The sequence below is a fragment of the Myxine glutinosa genome, chromosome 8, assembly GCF_964187855.1.
Source record: "Myxine glutinosa chromosome 8, kmMyxGlut1.1, whole genome shotgun sequence".
Taxonomy (NCBI): domain Eukaryota; kingdom Metazoa; phylum Chordata; class Myxini; order Myxiniformes; family Myxinidae; genus Myxine; species Myxine glutinosa.
Window position 1 is genome coordinate 110,044,940 of NC_136268.1, and position 18,475 is coordinate 110,063,414.

Below are 18,475 nucleotides of genomic sequence, written 5' to 3' on the forward strand. Positions count from 1 at the left end.
GTCCCATAAAGCCAAGATTTGTGAAGTGCTGCAGAGACCGTTATCCTTCCGGCAGGTTCTGTCAGTGCGGTTATTGGGTCCTTGGTCACCTCCCTGACCAAGGTCCTTCTTTCCGGGTTGCTCAGTTTGGTCGGACAGCCAGCTTTATGAAGAGCCTGGGTAGTTCCATATTATTTCCATTTCCTAATGATTGAGCTCACTGTGCTCTTAGGAACTTTCAACACTCTATAAATTGTTTTATACCCTTTGCCAGATCTAAGCCTCCTCACAATTCTATCTCGGAGTTCAACAGACAGTTCCTTGGACTTCATGATTGAGTTTCTGCTCTGGAATGCAATGTCAACTGTAGGACCTTATATAGAAAGGTGTGTTTCTTTCTAAATCATATCCAATAAATTGAATTGGCCACAGGTGAACTCCAATCAAGTTGTAGAGACATTTCAAGAATGATCAAAGGAAATTGGATGCACCTGAGCTCAATTTGGAGTGTCATAGCAAAGGGGTTGAATAGTTATTGACTCGAGACATTTCGGCTTTTTTTTATTTTTTATATTACAATAAAAAATTCCATTTTGACATTATGGGGTATTATGTGTAGATCAGTAACAAAAAATCTCAATGCAATCCATTTCAAATTCAGGCTGTAACACAACAAAATGTGAAAAAGTCAAGTGATGTGAATACTTTCTGAAGGCACTGTATGCACTGTCTTCCTGGCACTTCCCAGGCAGAGTATTGCTTCGATGCATGCATCATCCTTCAGAGCGGTTAAGCTGGGTGTCCAGTGTGCCAGCATTCAAGGGTGGATGATCAAAATCTCACAATAACTTTCCAAAAAATTAGGTCATTTTGTATTGGTACGTGGGTCATATTCCAAATCCGCCCTAATTTGGCCTGCAGAGAATGGGGCTTACCAGGTCAATTTGCTATTCGACATGTAACATGGTGCCCTGATAATCTTCAAGTTTTTGGGACTGATCATATCAGATTGGATTTAACTCTTTATGTGATTCATTGGTTCAAAATATTGGGATTCTAGATTCATGTTGTGTTTTCACGAATGATAAAGAAATTACCTTGAAATTGAATTGGAAGCTAATTTTGGAGGATGTCTTCTCTGACCTTCTGCAAATGCTGTGTTGCTCTAGCTTGCTTACGTGTTGGCTGGGTACCCCTGCTTCGTGTGCCCTTTCGAGTACAACAGCGTGACCAACAGTTTCGGAGTGGACTGTGAGCCTTCGGAGTTGTTCCAATTACAGAACTACACTGTGCCTGCAACGTTGCGCTCCATTTCAGGCTGGGTAGTACTAATGTTATTCATCACCATGGCTTCACCACGTCTATTCGCTCCCTTTGCATGATGTCTGCTCAAACCCATATCGGTCTCGTCTATTACAAACGACCCGGTCAAATAATTTATCTATCTCACCCACCACTTTTCCTTGTTTCCCTCTTTTCCTGTCTGCAGGAGACAGTGAAGTTGTACCCATTCCAGATCCACAGCATCGCCCTGTCTACATTTGCTTCACTCATCAGCCCTTTTGGAGGGTTCTTTGCCAGTGGCTTCAAGCGCGCTTTCAAAATAAAGGTAATTGTAAACACGGACTTTCTGCCGCACTGGTGACATTGTCGGTGGCACTAATAGTATATATTTGTAACCACCTGCCGAGCTCATGATGTTAGTTTGGCCTATTCTACTTTTTGACCGTTTTTAATTTGTTAAGAATGCTGCTGCCCTCTGTTTAGCCCTTTCATGAGTGAAGAATTCTGTGTAAAAACCCAAAAATAAATACTTAATCACATCTTTGGTCCCTATGGCTTGCACCTAATGGATCAATGTAACTTGAAAAATAGAGGTGCAGTTCTGGAGTACAAATTTCAAAGCTACGTCTTCTGTCCTTGCCACCATTGGTTCCTCTGCAGGACTTTGCCAACACTATTCCTGGACATGGGGGCATCATGGATCGCTTTGACTGCCAGTACCTCATGGCGACATTTGTGCACGTGTACGTGGCAAGCTTCATCAGGTGGGTTCAACTCGAGTGAGTCATCATGGTAGGGGTAGGACGGTATTAGTTTTGAGCAGAGGAGAAGGGAACTGTAGAGCGTATGGACTGGGATGTTCTTCAATCAAGATTATGGCTGTTACAGCCATATGATTATTTGAGTCGGCCTAATATTTTCTTGCACTGTTAACTGCAATGTACATTGAATTTTGTTTGCATTTATGATAGAGGTTGCGGATTTAAATAAAGGGTTTTTCTTTATTTATCCCACAGTGTCTAAGTCTTATGGAGGACTGTGTACATGTTTTGGATGTAATCCATAGAACATGGATCAAGGTATACTAACCCCTGTGAGGACTGATGGAGAAGCTGACATTTCTGGTGTTAACCTTCTTTTACACCGACGAAGAGTTGATGCCCAAAACATGAGCTTTTCCTTGTTTCCAACGGTGATTAGCGTACCTCAATCAACGTTCCATTGATTCCATCCATTGTTGTACTTGTCCGCTGATGCAGATAGACACTAACCTTCAACAGCAACAAAAGGTCATTCGAGTTCCTGTGCATGCTTTACTTGAAACACAAGGATGTTAGAAATTAATCAAACAGTTGACACAATATCCGTCGATGTATCAGTCCATCTAGCCTGGTGTTGGCTTAGCGGTTAGGGTGCCGGCTTGGGATTTGAGGATCATGGGTTCGAATCCTGGTCGATAGCTAAATTAACACCAGGGGGGTTGACTCAGCCTGTCATCCTTCCGAGGTCGGCAAATTGAGTACCAGCTTGCTGGGATGAATGATCCCGGTGTGTACCCTGGTTTAGAATAGGTACACCGTATCCCTGCGCATCGTAAGAGGCGACTAAGGGTTGGCGCCAGGAAGGGCATCCGGCCATAAAAACATTGCCTCAAACAGGGAACCATGATTGGCATGGGGCCTGCAAGGCTGACCCCTGCTCTAGCGGGGAAAATGGCCTTAAAACGATCATTCATTCATTCATTCATATCAGTCCATCTTGCACCACCCTGCATAGTGCTTGAACTTGTGGTTGCCTCATAACGTGACTGGATCTTGAACTGCAGTACAAAACAGGCTGCTCCTGATTTTCTTGAATTTTGGTTTATAGAACCGCCTGACTGCTCCCTTTGTGAGCGGCTGGGTGGGAGTGGAGTGGAGTGGAGTGGAGTGGAGTGGAGTGGAGGGGCGGGAAGGGGGCAATCGGGAGGGAGGTGGAGCAAATATATTTTGTGCCATGGCTAGTAATCCCCCCTCTCTCCAGCAGGAGGTCAGTAAACCACCTGCACTATTCCACGTGTGCAGGCAAAACTCGTAAGGCGTTTACCCACCCTCCTGGGAGACGGGGGCATTTTTTGTGCTTACGGCCTGACCCTGGGTACCCCAAGCACATATGCAAGTTTTGATAGAGATTGACCGAGCCGTTTCCCATTCTATAAATATCAGATGTACATACACACAGAGAATTGCCTTATTTTATATACAACAACAACAACAGGCATTTTAAGGCCATTTTCCCTGCTAGAGCGGGGGTTAGCCTTGCGGGTCCCATGACAATCTTCTCCATTTGCCCTATTTTCTGCATCTCCCCTTGTTAACCCCCTTGCCCGCATTTCTTCTTCCACCACCTTTAGCCAAGTGTTTCTTAGTCTTCCCCGTCCTCTACTTACTTTCACATTCATTTCCATCATTTTTCTCAACCAGTCACTTTCATCCTTCCTCAACACATGATCAAACCATCTCGACCTGTTTCTCTTCACAGCATCCATCACAGGCTCTTTTCCCATCATCTTTCGCAATTCATCATTTGTCTTCCTCTCTCTCAACGATACTCCACACATCCACCGAACCATTCGCATTTCCACCCTTTCCAGCCTTCGTTGCTGCTCTACGTTCATTACCCATGTCTCGTTCCCATAAATCATAACACTTCTCACACATGCAGCATACACCTTTCCCTTCAGCTTCAACGACACGCCCCTCCTCATCAGCACGCCACTCAGTTCCCGAAATTTCTTCCATGCACATCTCACTCCAGCAACCGTTGCAGAGTCTGATCCACCTTCTCCATTCAGCATGTCTCCGAGGTAGCAAAATGTTTTCACACCTTCCAGCTTCACGCCGTCTCCAAGATCCAACTCAACATTTCCTCCATCTGCAGCTCCCTCTGTGCACACCTTACACTTGAATGTAGCTGCCACACTGGTTAATGACCCTCTCAGGCCACTACATTTTTGATGAACCCACTCGGCGCACATTGTACATTGAATGGAGTTTATATATAGTGGGAGTTCATATATATAGTTCATATATACATTGTACATATATAGTGGGATTTAATTTAGATTTCAATTAAATTTTTCGACCAACATTTAATTGACGTATCTGCTCTGTCCCTAGGGGCCCAAACCCCACCAAGCTGCTTCAGCAGGTTCTGTTTCTTCGGCCTGAACAGCAACTCCAATTCTTCACCTTGCTGCAGGATATCTTGTTGAAAAGGGGTGTATTGCCAGCGGAGGAGCAACAGGGGTAAGTTCTTTGATACGATGGTTGCAATTATCAGTTCTTACAAAAAATGTGGAATTGGTCTCGAGCTAAAGGTTTTATATGGAACTTATAGCACCATAGGAGATTAGGCTGCAGCTGATGAAGTATGGTTTCACACAATAAAGAGGAAGCGGTTAAGGTTATCAGAGATGCAGGCACTTTATTAGTCCGCCCGCATAGGTGTGTGTGTGTGTGTGTGTGTGTGTGTGTGTGTGTGTGTGTGTGTGTGTGTGTGTGTGTGTGTGTGTGTGTGTGTGTGTGTGTGTGTGTGTGTGTGTGTGTCAACTTTTTATTTTAAACAAACTGTTGACATGTATTATGAATGGTTGGCACTAATTTAATTTTTTTTTACATTTCTAGATGTTATCATCGTCGTTTAGTTTGAGTACAAAGCAGATGTGGACGGGCTTTGCTTTTTGAGATACTTTCTAGTTGTTTCATAATTTCTTCTTCCTACCAGGGCTGTGCACCAGTAATGACTGCCTACGGTGTTGTGGGTTTGATTGTTGGCGAAGAACTGAAGACTCCTTAGGAGAAGGCTCCTTTTTCTGCAGAGGGGATCCAGAAACACCGCATCAAAAGCCATTCGGTGCAAGATATTCATAGAAGACAGTACTTCTGGATTACAACATAGTAATAATAATAATAAATTAATTAAAGATAATATCTACTGGATGGGCTGTCACATGCTACTGAACCGACACTCCTGGCAAGGCACATGTAATCAGAATGTAATCATTTTAATCTCCATGTTTCAGTATTGCCAAACTTAACGGCTTCTTTGTTATTTGTTAGTCACTGGAAACAAACTGTGCTTTTTGTGTCACTGTAAGGGTTTTGCTCAAGTTATAACAAGCCTCCATTGGTAGTTGTGTGGCTAATGATGCCTCTTCTGCCAAAGCTGGGCAACTCAAGAGTTTTATTTATTTTGCTTCTTTTATAAGCTGAGGTATGCCATAATTCCAGTTCTGAAGTATCTTGAAGTTGTTTACCAATCCCCCTTGTCATCCCTTCTCACCTTCAAAAATGCCTAAATTAAGTTATGCTAATTTATTTTTTCCTTCAATGATGATATTTTGGACAATACAAAGTCGTTCACAAGACTTTGACTGGATATCACATTTGAGAGGGTGAATGGCGTTGGCTTCGTTGATACTGATTGATATCCACCATTTCACGTATCGCACGATGCAATCAGTAACGGTGAATGAAGGTAGATTAGGATTTCCATTGGGATGGTTAATAAGGCTGGTTCGCCGCTTGAATCTACTGGCTTGGTATTTGCACGTGAAGCCCAACAGGATGAACAGGGCATCGAGTTCAAATGGAGAAGTTCAGCAAGCTTGCTCATCAGGTGGAGCTATCTTTTTCTCTCTCTCACTCATCTGACAAGCAAATCCGCAGCAGGTTAATCAGGTCGCCATCGTCGTCAGGTTTTAAGTATGTTAAGCTCAATGGTTTGGCACTGTAATGTTCAGTGAGATCGTTTTAAGCAATCCCAAGCGTGCTGTTTGATGTGGTTTAGAAATTTTAGCGTTAATGGGTGAAATGCAGTATTCTATGAGTGGGTATTGGGAGCGGGGAGGTGGGAGAGTGAGTGGAGTTATTGGCTTAACATTTATTGCACGTATGTTTGGCTGAGGACTCTTTGAACTATCCCTCCCCTCCGTTTTCGCATATTATTTTGAAAGTCTGTCTGAAATGTTTTGTCCAAGCTTTGTTGATCTCAGTTTTGGCAATTCAACGGGCCTGCCATGACGAGCGACCCGATTCGCTACACTCGGGATAATGATTTTTAACTGGGTCCTTGGGCTAAACAGGTACGGAAACACCTCTGTGGAACGCTAGCTGGGTTCTTACTCCAGTTTGATAAGAGCGGGACTTTCCCGGCATTGAAGAACGAAGCAATCTGTTTCAAAGAGCGTACCGCAATGTACGTGGTCCACGGCAGGTGCTTGACCTCAGCGATAGCTTTCCAAAATGATTACTCGATGAAGATCTCTTCGAGCGAGCATGTGTGACAATTGGAGTTCGTGAGGATGATGAGTTTTAATTTTGTTTGAGGGTGTGGCAGAAAGGTTAGCTTTTTAGCTTGTTCAATCGATCGGTGGGATTTGTTTTCTAGAAGCACTCTTTTCGTTATATGGCTTTGTCTCTGTGTTGTGAAGATATCTATCAATATATATATATATATATATATATATATATATATATATATATATATATATATATATATATATACGCACACACACACACAGAATGCCCACACCCCCTTTCAAAATTTTCCCCTTTTGTTCCCTTATAGCCTGGAATTAAATTGCATTAAATCAGACTTTTTCCACCTTTATTTACACATCGTAACCCACAACTTCCAAATGAAAAGCAAATTCTACAAATTTCAGAACATTAATTAAAAATACAAACGAGAATATTTTGGTTGGATAAGTGTTTCCCTCCCCCCCCCCGCCCCCCCCCCCCCCAAGTTCATACTTGGTGGAGGCACCTTTGAGAGCAATTACAGCTGTGCGTCTGTTGGGATTGGTCTCTCCCAAGTTTGAAACACCTTGATTGGGCAATATTTGCCCATTCTTCTGCACAAAACTGTTCAAGCTCAGTCAAGTTGTGTGGGGAGTGTTGATGAACGGCAATATTCAAGTCATGCCACAGATTTTCGATTGGATTCAGATCGGGGCTCTGATTGGGCCACTCAAGGGCATTTCTCTTTTTGTTCCTTAGCCACTCCAATGTAGCTTTGGCTGTGTGCTTCGGATCGTTGTCATGTTGAAAGGTGAACTTCCGTCCCAATTTCAGCTTCCTTGCACAGGGCAGCAGGTTTACCTGTAAGAATTTTCTGTGTTTTGCTCCTTCCATTTTCCATTCTGTCCTGCCATGTGCCAAGTCCATGCTGATGAGAAACATCCCCATAACATGATGCTGCCACCACCATGCTTCACAGTAGGGATTGTGTTCTTTGGGCGATGTGCTGTGTTGGGTCATGTCACGTAACGTTTTGCATTTAGGCCAAAAAAGTTCCATCTTGGTTTCTTCAGATAACAAATTTTTTTGCCACATTGCTTCAGAATCTCTGGAGTAGTTTTTTTGCATACCTCAAACGGAACGCAAAGTGGGCTTTTTTGAGTAATTACTTCTTTCTTGCCACCCTACTGTGCAGGCCAGACTTGTGGAGTGCTTGGGATATTGTTGTCAAATGCACACAGTGACCAGTGTTTGCCATGATAAAGGCCTGTAACTCTTTCAAAGTTGCCATTGGCCTCTTGGTGGCCTCTCTGATCAGTCTCCTCCTTGCTTGGTCATCCAGTTTGGAGGGACGGCCTGATCTAGGCAGGGTCTTGGTGGTACCATTCACCTTCCACTTCTTAATGATTGTCTTGACTGTGCTCCAAGGGATATTCAAGGTGTTTGAAATATTTTTTATACCCATGCCCTGATCTGTGCCTTTCAACAACTTTATCCCGGAGGTCTTTTGAAAGCTCTTTTGTGCTCATGGTTGATTCTTTGCTGTGAAATGCACTACCCAGCAGAGGAAACCTACAGGAAGAGCTGATTTTTATTCTGACATAATCAGAATTACTATAATTTAACACAGGTGGAGGCCAATTAACTTGGTGTGTGATTTTTGAAGGTGATTGGTTACACCTGAGCTAATTTACAATTATTATGCTAGTTTTGTATTTTTCATTCATTTTCTGAATTTGTAGAATTTGCTTTATTTACACTTGGAAGTTGTGGGTTACGATGTGTAAATAAAGGTGGAAAAAGTCAGATTTAATGCATTTTCATTTCAGGCTATAAGGACACAAAAGGTGGGTGTAGACTTTCTGTATATAGTCATATATGTAGACTATATATACATACAGTCACGTGAAAAAGTAAGTACACCCCATGTAAAGTTTAGACTTTTTCAACACATTTCAACATACAGCTATTTGATCTTCATTTCAACAATATTGATAGATAAAGGTGATATAATATAACAAATATCATGAAACATTTACATTTTGTAGTCCATTGTATAATTTAAATAAACATAAATGCAAATTTCGCATGTGGAAAAAGTAAGAACACCCCTACATTTATCACTACTTCAAATACCTAAAATTAGAATCAGGTGCACCAGCTCAGGTGCAAATGATTAGAACATCATTAGAGAGGATTTTGGAGGAACCCGTCTTATTTAAACCTCAGACATTTAGTTTGGTTTGCTCTTTGTTGTTGAAGTGTGCGGCGTCACCATGCCTAGATCAAAAGAGCGCTCTGAGGCCTTCAGAAAGAAGGTTAGAGATGCCTATGAGTCTGGGAAGGGATTTTAAAAGACCTCCAAACAATTTAAAATCAATAATTCGACTGTCTGGAAGATTATCTACAAGTGGAGAAGATTCCAAACAACTGCCAACTTGTTCAGGCCAGGCCGCTGTTACGTGTTCCTCCCCAACCTCCTGGTCTTGGTATACCTCCGAACCCCGAGAGGAGCCACGGCAGAAAAATATATTATTCCGTGTCGAAATCAATATTGAAACCACACCAATGATTATCCACAAACCATATAATGTATTAAAAAGCACACAGGAAGAACCATACAACAATGATAGCAATCAACCATATAATCAATCTGAAGATGGTACCATCTTATCTCGTAACTTAACTCCAACTCACGGCACTCCCAGGGAATGGAACCGAGCACTCGTCAATGTTTCTATAACTCTCCAAGGCGAAGTTTATTCGCTCCAGCGATCGTTGGAACAATGTCCGATCAAGATCAATCGAGGCATAGGCGGTCGAAGCGACACAGAAGTCACGTGGTCCAACACCCAGCAAACTCGCGGTAGAATGGAAAATCCTCAAAGACGCGCGCCGACGTACATGTTCGCCGCTCAATCAGCGAACCGCCGTGTAATCTCCAAACGCCGCTGTCGTGCACACCCCTCCCCGGCAGACCACCGGAGGGTAAGACCAGCCGACGTGACGAAAACCTTTTCCGATGAACGCAGCGCGCGGGTCAAAATGGCGGACGGCTCTCACTCGAGCCGGAGCCTCTAGGCAAGGATTCTCCGGAACCTCAATGCCGATACCTGACTACGCAGGTTCCTCAATACTCCGGCGATAACACCTATCGCACGAACTTCCTTTCAAGGTCTCAAAGTTTACTCGCGACGTTCGCTCGACCACGCCCGTAACGGAGCTTCGACACGCGTCTTCCCCGACCTTTGCCTCACGACCTCTTCTTCCTCTCTCCATCATCGTCTTCCAGCTTCCTGTCTCTTTTTCATGAGCGCTTTTAACCTTTTAACCACAATAACCATTTCCCTTAAACAACAATAACCATAATACTTAGAACCAACAATAATAATAATAACAACAATAATAAATTATTGCCGAATCCGTAACACCGCCCCAGCATGTTCAGCCCGAGAGTAGACCGCAAGATGCTGAAAGAAGTCTCTAAGAACCCCAGAATGTCATCACGGGACCTACAGGTAGCTCTTGCCACTGTTGATGCCAAAGTGAACAAGTCTACCAGGAGAAAGAGGCTGCACAAATTTGATCTACATGGGAGGTGTGCCAGGAGGAAACCTTTGCTGTCCAGCAAGAACATCAGGGCAAGATTAAAGTTTGGAAATGAACACCTCGGCAAAGACCAGCACTTCTGGAACAATGTGCTCTGGACAGATGAGTCAAAGGTAGAGCTATTTGGCCACAGCACCAGAAGACATGTTTGGCGAAAACCAAAGACAGCATTTGACCACAAGAACCTGATACCAACTGTAAAGCATGGTGGTGGAAACATTATGGTTTGGGGCTGCTTTGCTGCATCAGGGCCTGGGCAGCTCACCATCATATAATCCACTATGAATTCTTCATTGTACCAGAGGGTGCTTGAGGATAATGTGAGGCCATCTGTCGGCAAGTTGAAGCTCAACCGAAGGTGGACCTTGCAACATGACAATGACCCTAAACATACCAGTAAATCCACCAAGGAATGGCTGAAAAGAAAGAAATGGAGGGTTCTGGAATGGCCAAGTCAAAGCCCGGATCTAAATCCCATCGAGATGTTGTGGGGGGATTTGAAACGAGCTGTGCATGCAAGAAACCCCTCAAACATCGCAAAGCTGAAAGAATTCTGCATGGAGGAGTGGGCAAAAATTTCTCCCAGTCGATGTCAGAGACTCGTAGACAGTTATAAGAAACGCCTACTTGAGGTTGTTTCTGCCAAAGGGGGCAATACCACCTATTAGAGCCAAGGGTGTACTTACTTTTTCCACATGCGAAATTTGCATTTATGTTTATTTAAATTATACAATGGACTACAAAATGTAAATGTTTCATGATATTTGTTATGTTATATCACCTTTATCTGTCAATATTGTTGAAATGAAGATCAAATAGCTGTATGTTGAAATGTGTTGAAAAAGTCTAAACTTTACAAGGGGTGTACCTACTTTTTCACGTGACTGTATTTGTGTATAATGACTTGGTGTACAGATTCTTTACAGTATATTTTTTATGATTTAAAATGTTTTGTTGTCCCTCACTACCCATCCCCCCCTCTTCCATGCATTTGAAAGTGGTCATGTGCTGCTGATGTTGTAGTTAACCGTAAGGTAGACATTATCTGTATGTACACCTCAAAATGCTCTGCTTCTATACAATCGCTGAACTTGTTGCACAGTGTTCCCTTCGAGGCAAGTGAGCTGTGGAGAGATTTGTACACGTTTGTTCTACTCGATGTTGCCCTACGTCACTGCAGCTGGCCGGAGCGTTGGGTGTTTTTTTTCCTTTCCTTTGCTCGAGGCACGTCAAACCTACATGGATAAGCCCAATGATGGATCCCTTGCGATTAGCCACGGGCCAAGTTGGTCCACCAACTTCCTGACCGCTGCACCCACTGGTTGGTGGTATGGTCACCGCACTGCGTCACCAAACGGAAATGCTGGGGCCGGTCGAAGTCTGCTAAAAGGCCAACTTGCCCCCTGGCGCACATGTTTGGGATCTGCTTGGCTTTTATCAGCAACTTTTCCATTGATTTGTGCTCGCGTGGTTTGTTTGTTTTTATTTTCTCCTTTTGTAGTTTTTTTTGGTTTCCCTCTTGACCTCTTTCCTTGTCACAGAAACTTGTCTATCTCAGACGTGCTCATTATTTGGTTTGTGTGCGTGGGGTAAATCTCTCGTGTATGTTCACTGGCATTGCTTTTGTGAATGTCGCAAAGTAAATTTAATATTCTCATGTGTGGCGAGCGTGTTTTATTACCTCCGCCACCAAAGGTGGATGGAGCTTATAATGCTTTCACCCCTGTCTGTCCGTTTGTTTGTGAACAAAATATCTGAAAATGTTGTGGACTGTTTCGGACGAAATTCTGCAGAGATGTAGCATATGTCACAAGGACGAAATGATTAGATTTTGGTGAAGATCCTGATTCGGATCCGGCTACAAGAATTTTTTCAGTGATTCTTCACCATTGGGGGACAGGGCCAAAAACTATACATAGCAGGATATCTCAAAAAGTTGTGGACGGATTTGGAGGAAACTTGGTGGACCGGTTGTGTGTGTGTGTGTGTGTGTGTGTGTGTGTGTGTGTGTGTGTGTGTGTGTACCGGTTGTGTGTGTGTGTGTGTGTGTGTGGACCGGTTGTGTGTGTGTGTGTGGACCGGTTGTGTGTGTGTGTGTGTGTGGACCGGTTGTGTGTGTGTGTGTGTGTGGACCGGTTGTGTGTGTGTGTGTGTGTGGACCGGTTGTGTGTGTGTGTGTGTGTGTGTGTGTGGACCGGTTGTGTGTGTGTGTGTGGACCGGTTGTGTATGTGTGTGTGGACCGGTGTGTGGGTGTGGACCGGTTGTGTGTGAGACAAGGACAAATAGATTCGATTTTGGTGAAGATCTGAATATGGATTCGGATATGCGAATTATTTAATTTTTTAAGTGATTCTTCACCATTGAGTGATATGGCCAACCAGGTGGAGGTATGCTCTCTACTGAGTGCCTTTCTCGTATTGCATTTGTATTGTTTGGACAAACTTTTCTCGTGAACAATGAACATGCCAAACGAGACACTCAACAGCTCTCCCAGTCCCTTCCTCCAACGTGCGCCGTCCCTTGAATGGATGCCCATTCTGCTTGCATTAGCTGTTGCATGTTAAAGATCCGATAGTGTCTGCCATTAAGGGGAGGTGAGTTATCGCCGACACCTTGAATAAAACAAGCATTCTGAGTATTGCGCTGCAATACATGTCCCCTACCGGCAGTCTGTCGTCCGGCAAACTGTTGGGGAAATTACCAAAGTTCAAAGTGCCATAACTTTGTCAAAAATGATCGAAACGTTGTGAAGTTCGAACTTGATCTGTAACTTATCATGAGGAAACCATGTACCAAGTTTGAAATCATTAGCATTAAGAGTTTAGAAAAAAAAGTCCGGAAAACTGTTCTTTGCGTGACGGACTGACGGACGGAGTACAAACCTATAGTCCCCTCCGGTGTACACCGGCCGGGGACTAATAAATTCCTACTCAAATGTTAAGGCTGACAAGCCACTTTGTGAATGGCTTGGGCTTAGAGCGTTTCCCGGCCAATACCACAAGAAGGGTATACAAAATCGGGGCCGTTAAACAGGTTGTGGCAGTGTAGTCGTTCAGAGAACATTTTGAACACATCAACAGACACACGCTATCAGCACACACGCGTTTTTCTCTATATGAAGCAAACCGTTGGATTTCTTTTAACATTCCCAAGCGAACATTAACAGGTGCCAATGCACGATAAATGGAGCACTTCCACGATGCCAAGAGTTCACCTTATTTGGACAAAGTTAGTAGGACTCACCACCACATTGAGCCCGAATCCTGGTGTTGTTTGTTATTCCCAGAGTGGAATCCAAGAAAGAATGAGCCTCAATACGAGGCACGTGTTTTAATGTTCATTACCCTTGCCAAAGCAGAGGGTATTGCATTTGATTCCGTTTGTTACCTGCGCTAATCGAAGTATATTGGTTGGTCTTGTGCATTATTACTTGCAAAATCGAAGATTTTTCAACTATATTGGTCGGTTGTGTTTGTGGTTCGTTCTGTCTGTTTGTCTGTCTGTCTGTCTGTTTGTCTGTTTGTCACCGGCCTACAGGTCACAATTTTCAACCGATCTTCACGAAACTTCACCAAATGGTAGAGTTGGTCAAAAGCAAGAAGCCTATTGTTTTGGGGTCAAAAGGTCAACATAGGCCAAAGGTCACCAACTTTGGCCAAATTTCTAAAATCCTCAATTTTCATCCAATTGACTTAAAATTTGAAGAGGACTTGCATATCTGGTCACTGAATTCAACCACCAAGTATTCTTGAGGTTAGCATAGGCCAAATGGTCAACATAGGCCAAATTTCTAAAATCCTCAATTTTCATCCAATTGACTTGAAATTTGAAGAGGACTTGCATATTTGGTCACTGAATTCAACCACCAAGTATTCTTGAGGTCAACATAGGCTAAAAGGTCACCATAGGCCAAAAGGTCAACATAGGCCAAAATTTCTAAAATCCTCAATTTTCATCCAATTGACTTGAAATTTGAAGAGGACTTGCATATCTGGTCACTGAATTCAACCACCAAGTATTCTTGAGGTCAACATAGGCTAAAAGGTCACCATAGGCCAAAAGGTCAACATAGGCCAAATTTCTAAAATCCTCAATTTTCATCCAATTGACTTGAAATTTGAAGAGGACTTGCATATCTGGTCACTGAATTCAACCACCAAGTATTTTTGAGGTCAACATAGGCCAAAAGGTCAACGTAAGCCAAATTTCTAAAATCCTCAATTTTCATCCAATTGACTTGAAATTTGAAGAGGACTTGCATATCTGCTCACTGAATTCACCCACAAATTATTTTTGAGGTCAACATCGGCCAAAAGGTCAACATAGGCCAAATTTTTAAAATCCTCATTTTTCATCCAATTGACTTGAAATTTGAAGAGGACTTGCATATCCGGTCACTGAATTCAACCACCAAGTATATTTGAGGTCAACATAGGCCAAAAGGTCAACATGGGCCACATTTCTAAAATCCTCAATTTTCATCCAATTGACTTGAAATTTGAAGAGGACTTGCATATCTGGTCACTGGATTCAACCACGTATTATATTTTAGGTAAACACAGGCCAAAAGGTCAACAAAGGCCAAATTTCTAAAATCACCAATTTTCATTTGATTGACTTGAACTTCTAAGAGGATTTATATATATGGTCACTGAATTCAACCACCATCTATTTTTGAGGTCAACATAGGCCAAATTTTTAATATCCTCAATTTTCATCCGATTGACTTGAAAATTGAGCAGCATTTGCACATTGTCACTAATTAGGGAAACTAACTATCTTCGAGGTCAAAGGTCAACTCGAGGTCAACCTTCCGAAATCATCATTTTTCATCTGAAATATCGTCACTTTTCATCCTGTTGACCCGAGCTTTGATCAAGATTGTAAATTTTAATCTTCATGAAATGGACAATTTGCTGTATCAATGGAAAACTTTTTTGGGGGTGGGGGGGGGGGGGGCGGATTTTGCAAGTATCGTGCTCTGCATGACGTCTTCTTGTTTGTCTGTTTGTTTGTCACTGGCCTGCAGGTCACAATTCTAAACCGATCGTCACGAAACTTCTCCAAGTTGTATCGGTCATCCCAATTGAGAAGCCTATTGTTTTTGGGGTCAAAAGGTCAACATAGGCCAAAGGTCACCAACTTTGTCAAATTTTTAAAATCCTCAATTTTCATCCGATTGACTTGAAATTTGAAGAGGACTTGCATATCTGGTCACTGAATTCAAACACCAAGTATATTTGAGGCCAACATAGGCCAAAAGGTAAAAATAGGCCAAGTTTTTAAAATCTTCAATTTTCATCGAATTGACTTGAAATTTGAATATGACTTGCATATCTGGTCACTGAATTCAACCACAAATTATATTTTCGGCGACTATAGGCCAAAAGGTCAACAAAGGCCGAATTTCTAAAATCACCAATTTTCATTTGATTGACTTGAAATTCTAAGAGGATTTACATATATGGTCACGGAATTCAACGACCAACTATTTTTGAGGTCAACATCGGCCAAAAGGTCAACATAGGCCAAGTTTTTAAAATCCTCAATTTTCATCCGATTGACTTGAAAATTGAACAGTATTTGCATATTGAGTCACTATATAGGGAAACTAACAATTTTTGAGGTCAAAGGTCAACCTTACAAAATCATTATTTTTCATCTGAAAAATCACTTTTCTTCCTGTTGACCCGAGCTTTGATCAAGATTGTCAATTTTAATCATGATGAAATGGACAATTTGCTGTATCAATGGAATTTTTTTCCTTGGGGGTGGGGGGGGGGGGGGGCGGATTTTGCAAGTATCGTGCTCCGTCTTCCGGAGCACGATACTTGCAATGCAATTGACGGCCTTGCAATTTGACTTGCAATTTCATCCGCATGACGTCTTCTTGTTTGTCTGTTTGTCATCGGCCTACAGGTCACAATTCTAAACCGATCGTCACGAAACTTCACCAAGTTGTCTAGGTCGTTCCAATTGAGAAGCCCATTGATTTTGAGGTCAAACGTCAAAGGACATCTGGAGGTCAAATTTCTACAATCGCCATTTTTAATCCGATTGACTTGAAAATTGAATAACATTTGTACATTGAGTCAATAAATTGGGAAACATACTATTTTTGAGGTCAATCGGTCAAAGGTCAACTCGAGGTCAAACTTCCAAAATCATCACTTTTCATCTGAAAAATCGTCACTTTTCATACTGTTGAGCCGAGCTTTAATCAAGATCGTAAAATTTAATCTTCATGAAATGGACAATTTGCTGTATCAATGGAAAACGTTTTTTTGGGGGGGGGGGGGGGGTGGGTGGGGTGGGGTGGGGGGTGGAGGGGGGTGGATTTTGCAAGTATCGTGCTACGCATGACGTCTACTTGTTCTGTCTGTTTGCCTGTATGTCAGTCGCCTACAGGTCACAATTTTCAACCTATCTTCATGAAACCTCACCAAATGGTAGAGTTGGTCATAAGCAAGAAGCCTATTGTTTTTGGGGTCAAAAGGTCAATAGGTCAACATAGGCCAAAAGGTGACCAACTTTGTCACATTTCTAAAATCCTCAATTTTCATCTGATTGACTTGAAATTTTAAGATGTTTTTCATACCAGGTCACTGAATTCAACCACCAAGTATTTTTGAGGTGAACATAGGTGAAAAAGTCAACATAGGCCAAATTTCAAAAATCCTCAATTTTCATCTGATTGACTTGAAATGAGGATTTGCATATCTGGTCAGTGAATTCAACCACCAAGTGTTTTTGAGGTCAACATAGGCCAAAAGGTCAACAGGCCATATTTCTAAAATCCTCAGTTTTCATCTGATTGACTTGGAATTTTAAGAGCATTTGCATACCAGGTCACTGAATTGAACCACCAATTACTTTTGAGGTCATCATAGGCCAACAACTTATTTTAGGGATTTCGCAAGTCTCGTGCTATGCACGACATATTTCTTGTTTGTTTGTCTGTCTGTCCGCACAGAATAAATATGCTTTCCTCTGCAACCGTTGCTCCGATTGACAGGAAATTATCACCGTAGGTGCACCTCCTCCTGCAGAATGTTTTTAATGATAATTATGACGTCATCGGTCACGTGGTTCGGCCGCCATGTTTGTTTTAACACAAAAGCCTTAAAAAGTCACTGAAAACACGTCCGGGCGAGGGTCTGCAATCTCTGATTGCTCTTTCTTATTACCCTGCACTCGCGAAGCAAACGACAGTTTTAGGCATTCGGTTGCGTGCGTACGTGTGGCGTAAGTGCGTACGTGTCTGCATTTTTAAAATTCATTTTTGGTCCGATTGACACGAAATGTTACCATTGGAGTGCCTCTGCCTGTCCATTTTTTATTCATAATTATGACGTCATAGGTCACGTGGTACTGACCCCATCTTGGAAAAACGTTACACCTCGATCTCCCAAACCGCTCAATTGAAAAAAACTAAACATGGCTCGTTGTCAAGTACTCCCCATGGGGAATAAGATATGTTGATGTCTTTGGTGCCTTCATTATGACGTCATAATTCGACAAGTACAACGCTTGATCTGATCTCAATGAAACGAGAAAATCCTCTGCAACTGTTAATCTGTTGGACACAAAATTTTCAGAATATGAGCGGCTCCTCTTGTGGAATTTTTAAAATGATAATTATGATGTTATAGGTCACGTGGTGCAGGCGCCATCTTGTAAAAATCTAAAAACGTTGCACCTCTATATCTCCGAAACCGCTCCATGGAAGAAATTGAAACATGGCTCATTGTCGAGTCCTCCCCTTGGGGAATAAGATCTCAATTCACGTGGGACACTCAACTGAGAGCGATTGAATGAATGAAATCAAGAGGACCTTGACTGAGGCTCGTTGATCGCCATGGGAAGCAAGGAGATGCTGATAGTGATAATGTTTATGACATTAACCCTTCATCAGAGCAAAAGAGTTTTTTGGACGTCAGCTTCTCTTTCCGTCCCACGACGGTTATCATACCTGACCCAGACCTCATCACCAGCAGACTAGTTTTTCATTCTGAAGATGAATCAATCAGGATGTCTGTGATAATTCCCCGGCTGGGTTGGACTGTGCACCATCAGCACGTGATAAGAAACAATTCTCTCTTCCGAGAAAGTTTCAGATGGTTGTTGTTGTTGTTTTTATGTTGGATGTAACCTCTGGCTGATTGGCTGCATCATTTTCTGGGGGCATGGCTGTGCCGCTCATGCCATGCGGTACCCCTTTTACCAATCAGCTGGTCGGCCGCGAAAGGATGCTCGGCTAAGTCAACCTTCCTGGTGTTGATTCAACGGCTGATTATTAGTGATAGGAACTCATACTTAG

The 18,475-nt window shown here is 42.6% G+C and overlaps 1 protein-coding gene across 1 annotated transcript in view; it reads left to right on the forward strand.

The window, feature by feature from the left end:
• Window positions 1–5,671, forward strand: part of LOC137432838 (phosphatidate cytidylyltransferase 2) — a 36,605-nt gene extending 30,934 nt beyond the window's left edge. The window contains exons 10-14 of the mRNA XM_068125086.2: window positions 1,149–1,301; window positions 1,469–1,588; window positions 1,924–2,027; window positions 4,422–4,550; window positions 5,029–5,671. Coding sequence (XP_067981187.2) covers window positions 1,149–1,301; window positions 1,469–1,588; window positions 1,924–2,027; window positions 4,422–4,550; window positions 5,029–5,044 — 522 coding nt within the window. The 3' untranslated portion in view covers window positions 5,045–5,671. The remainder of the gene's footprint in view (window positions 1–1,148; window positions 1,302–1,468; window positions 1,589–1,923; window positions 2,028–4,421; window positions 4,551–5,028) is intronic.
• Window positions 5,672–18,475: the final 12,804 nt, after the last annotated feature.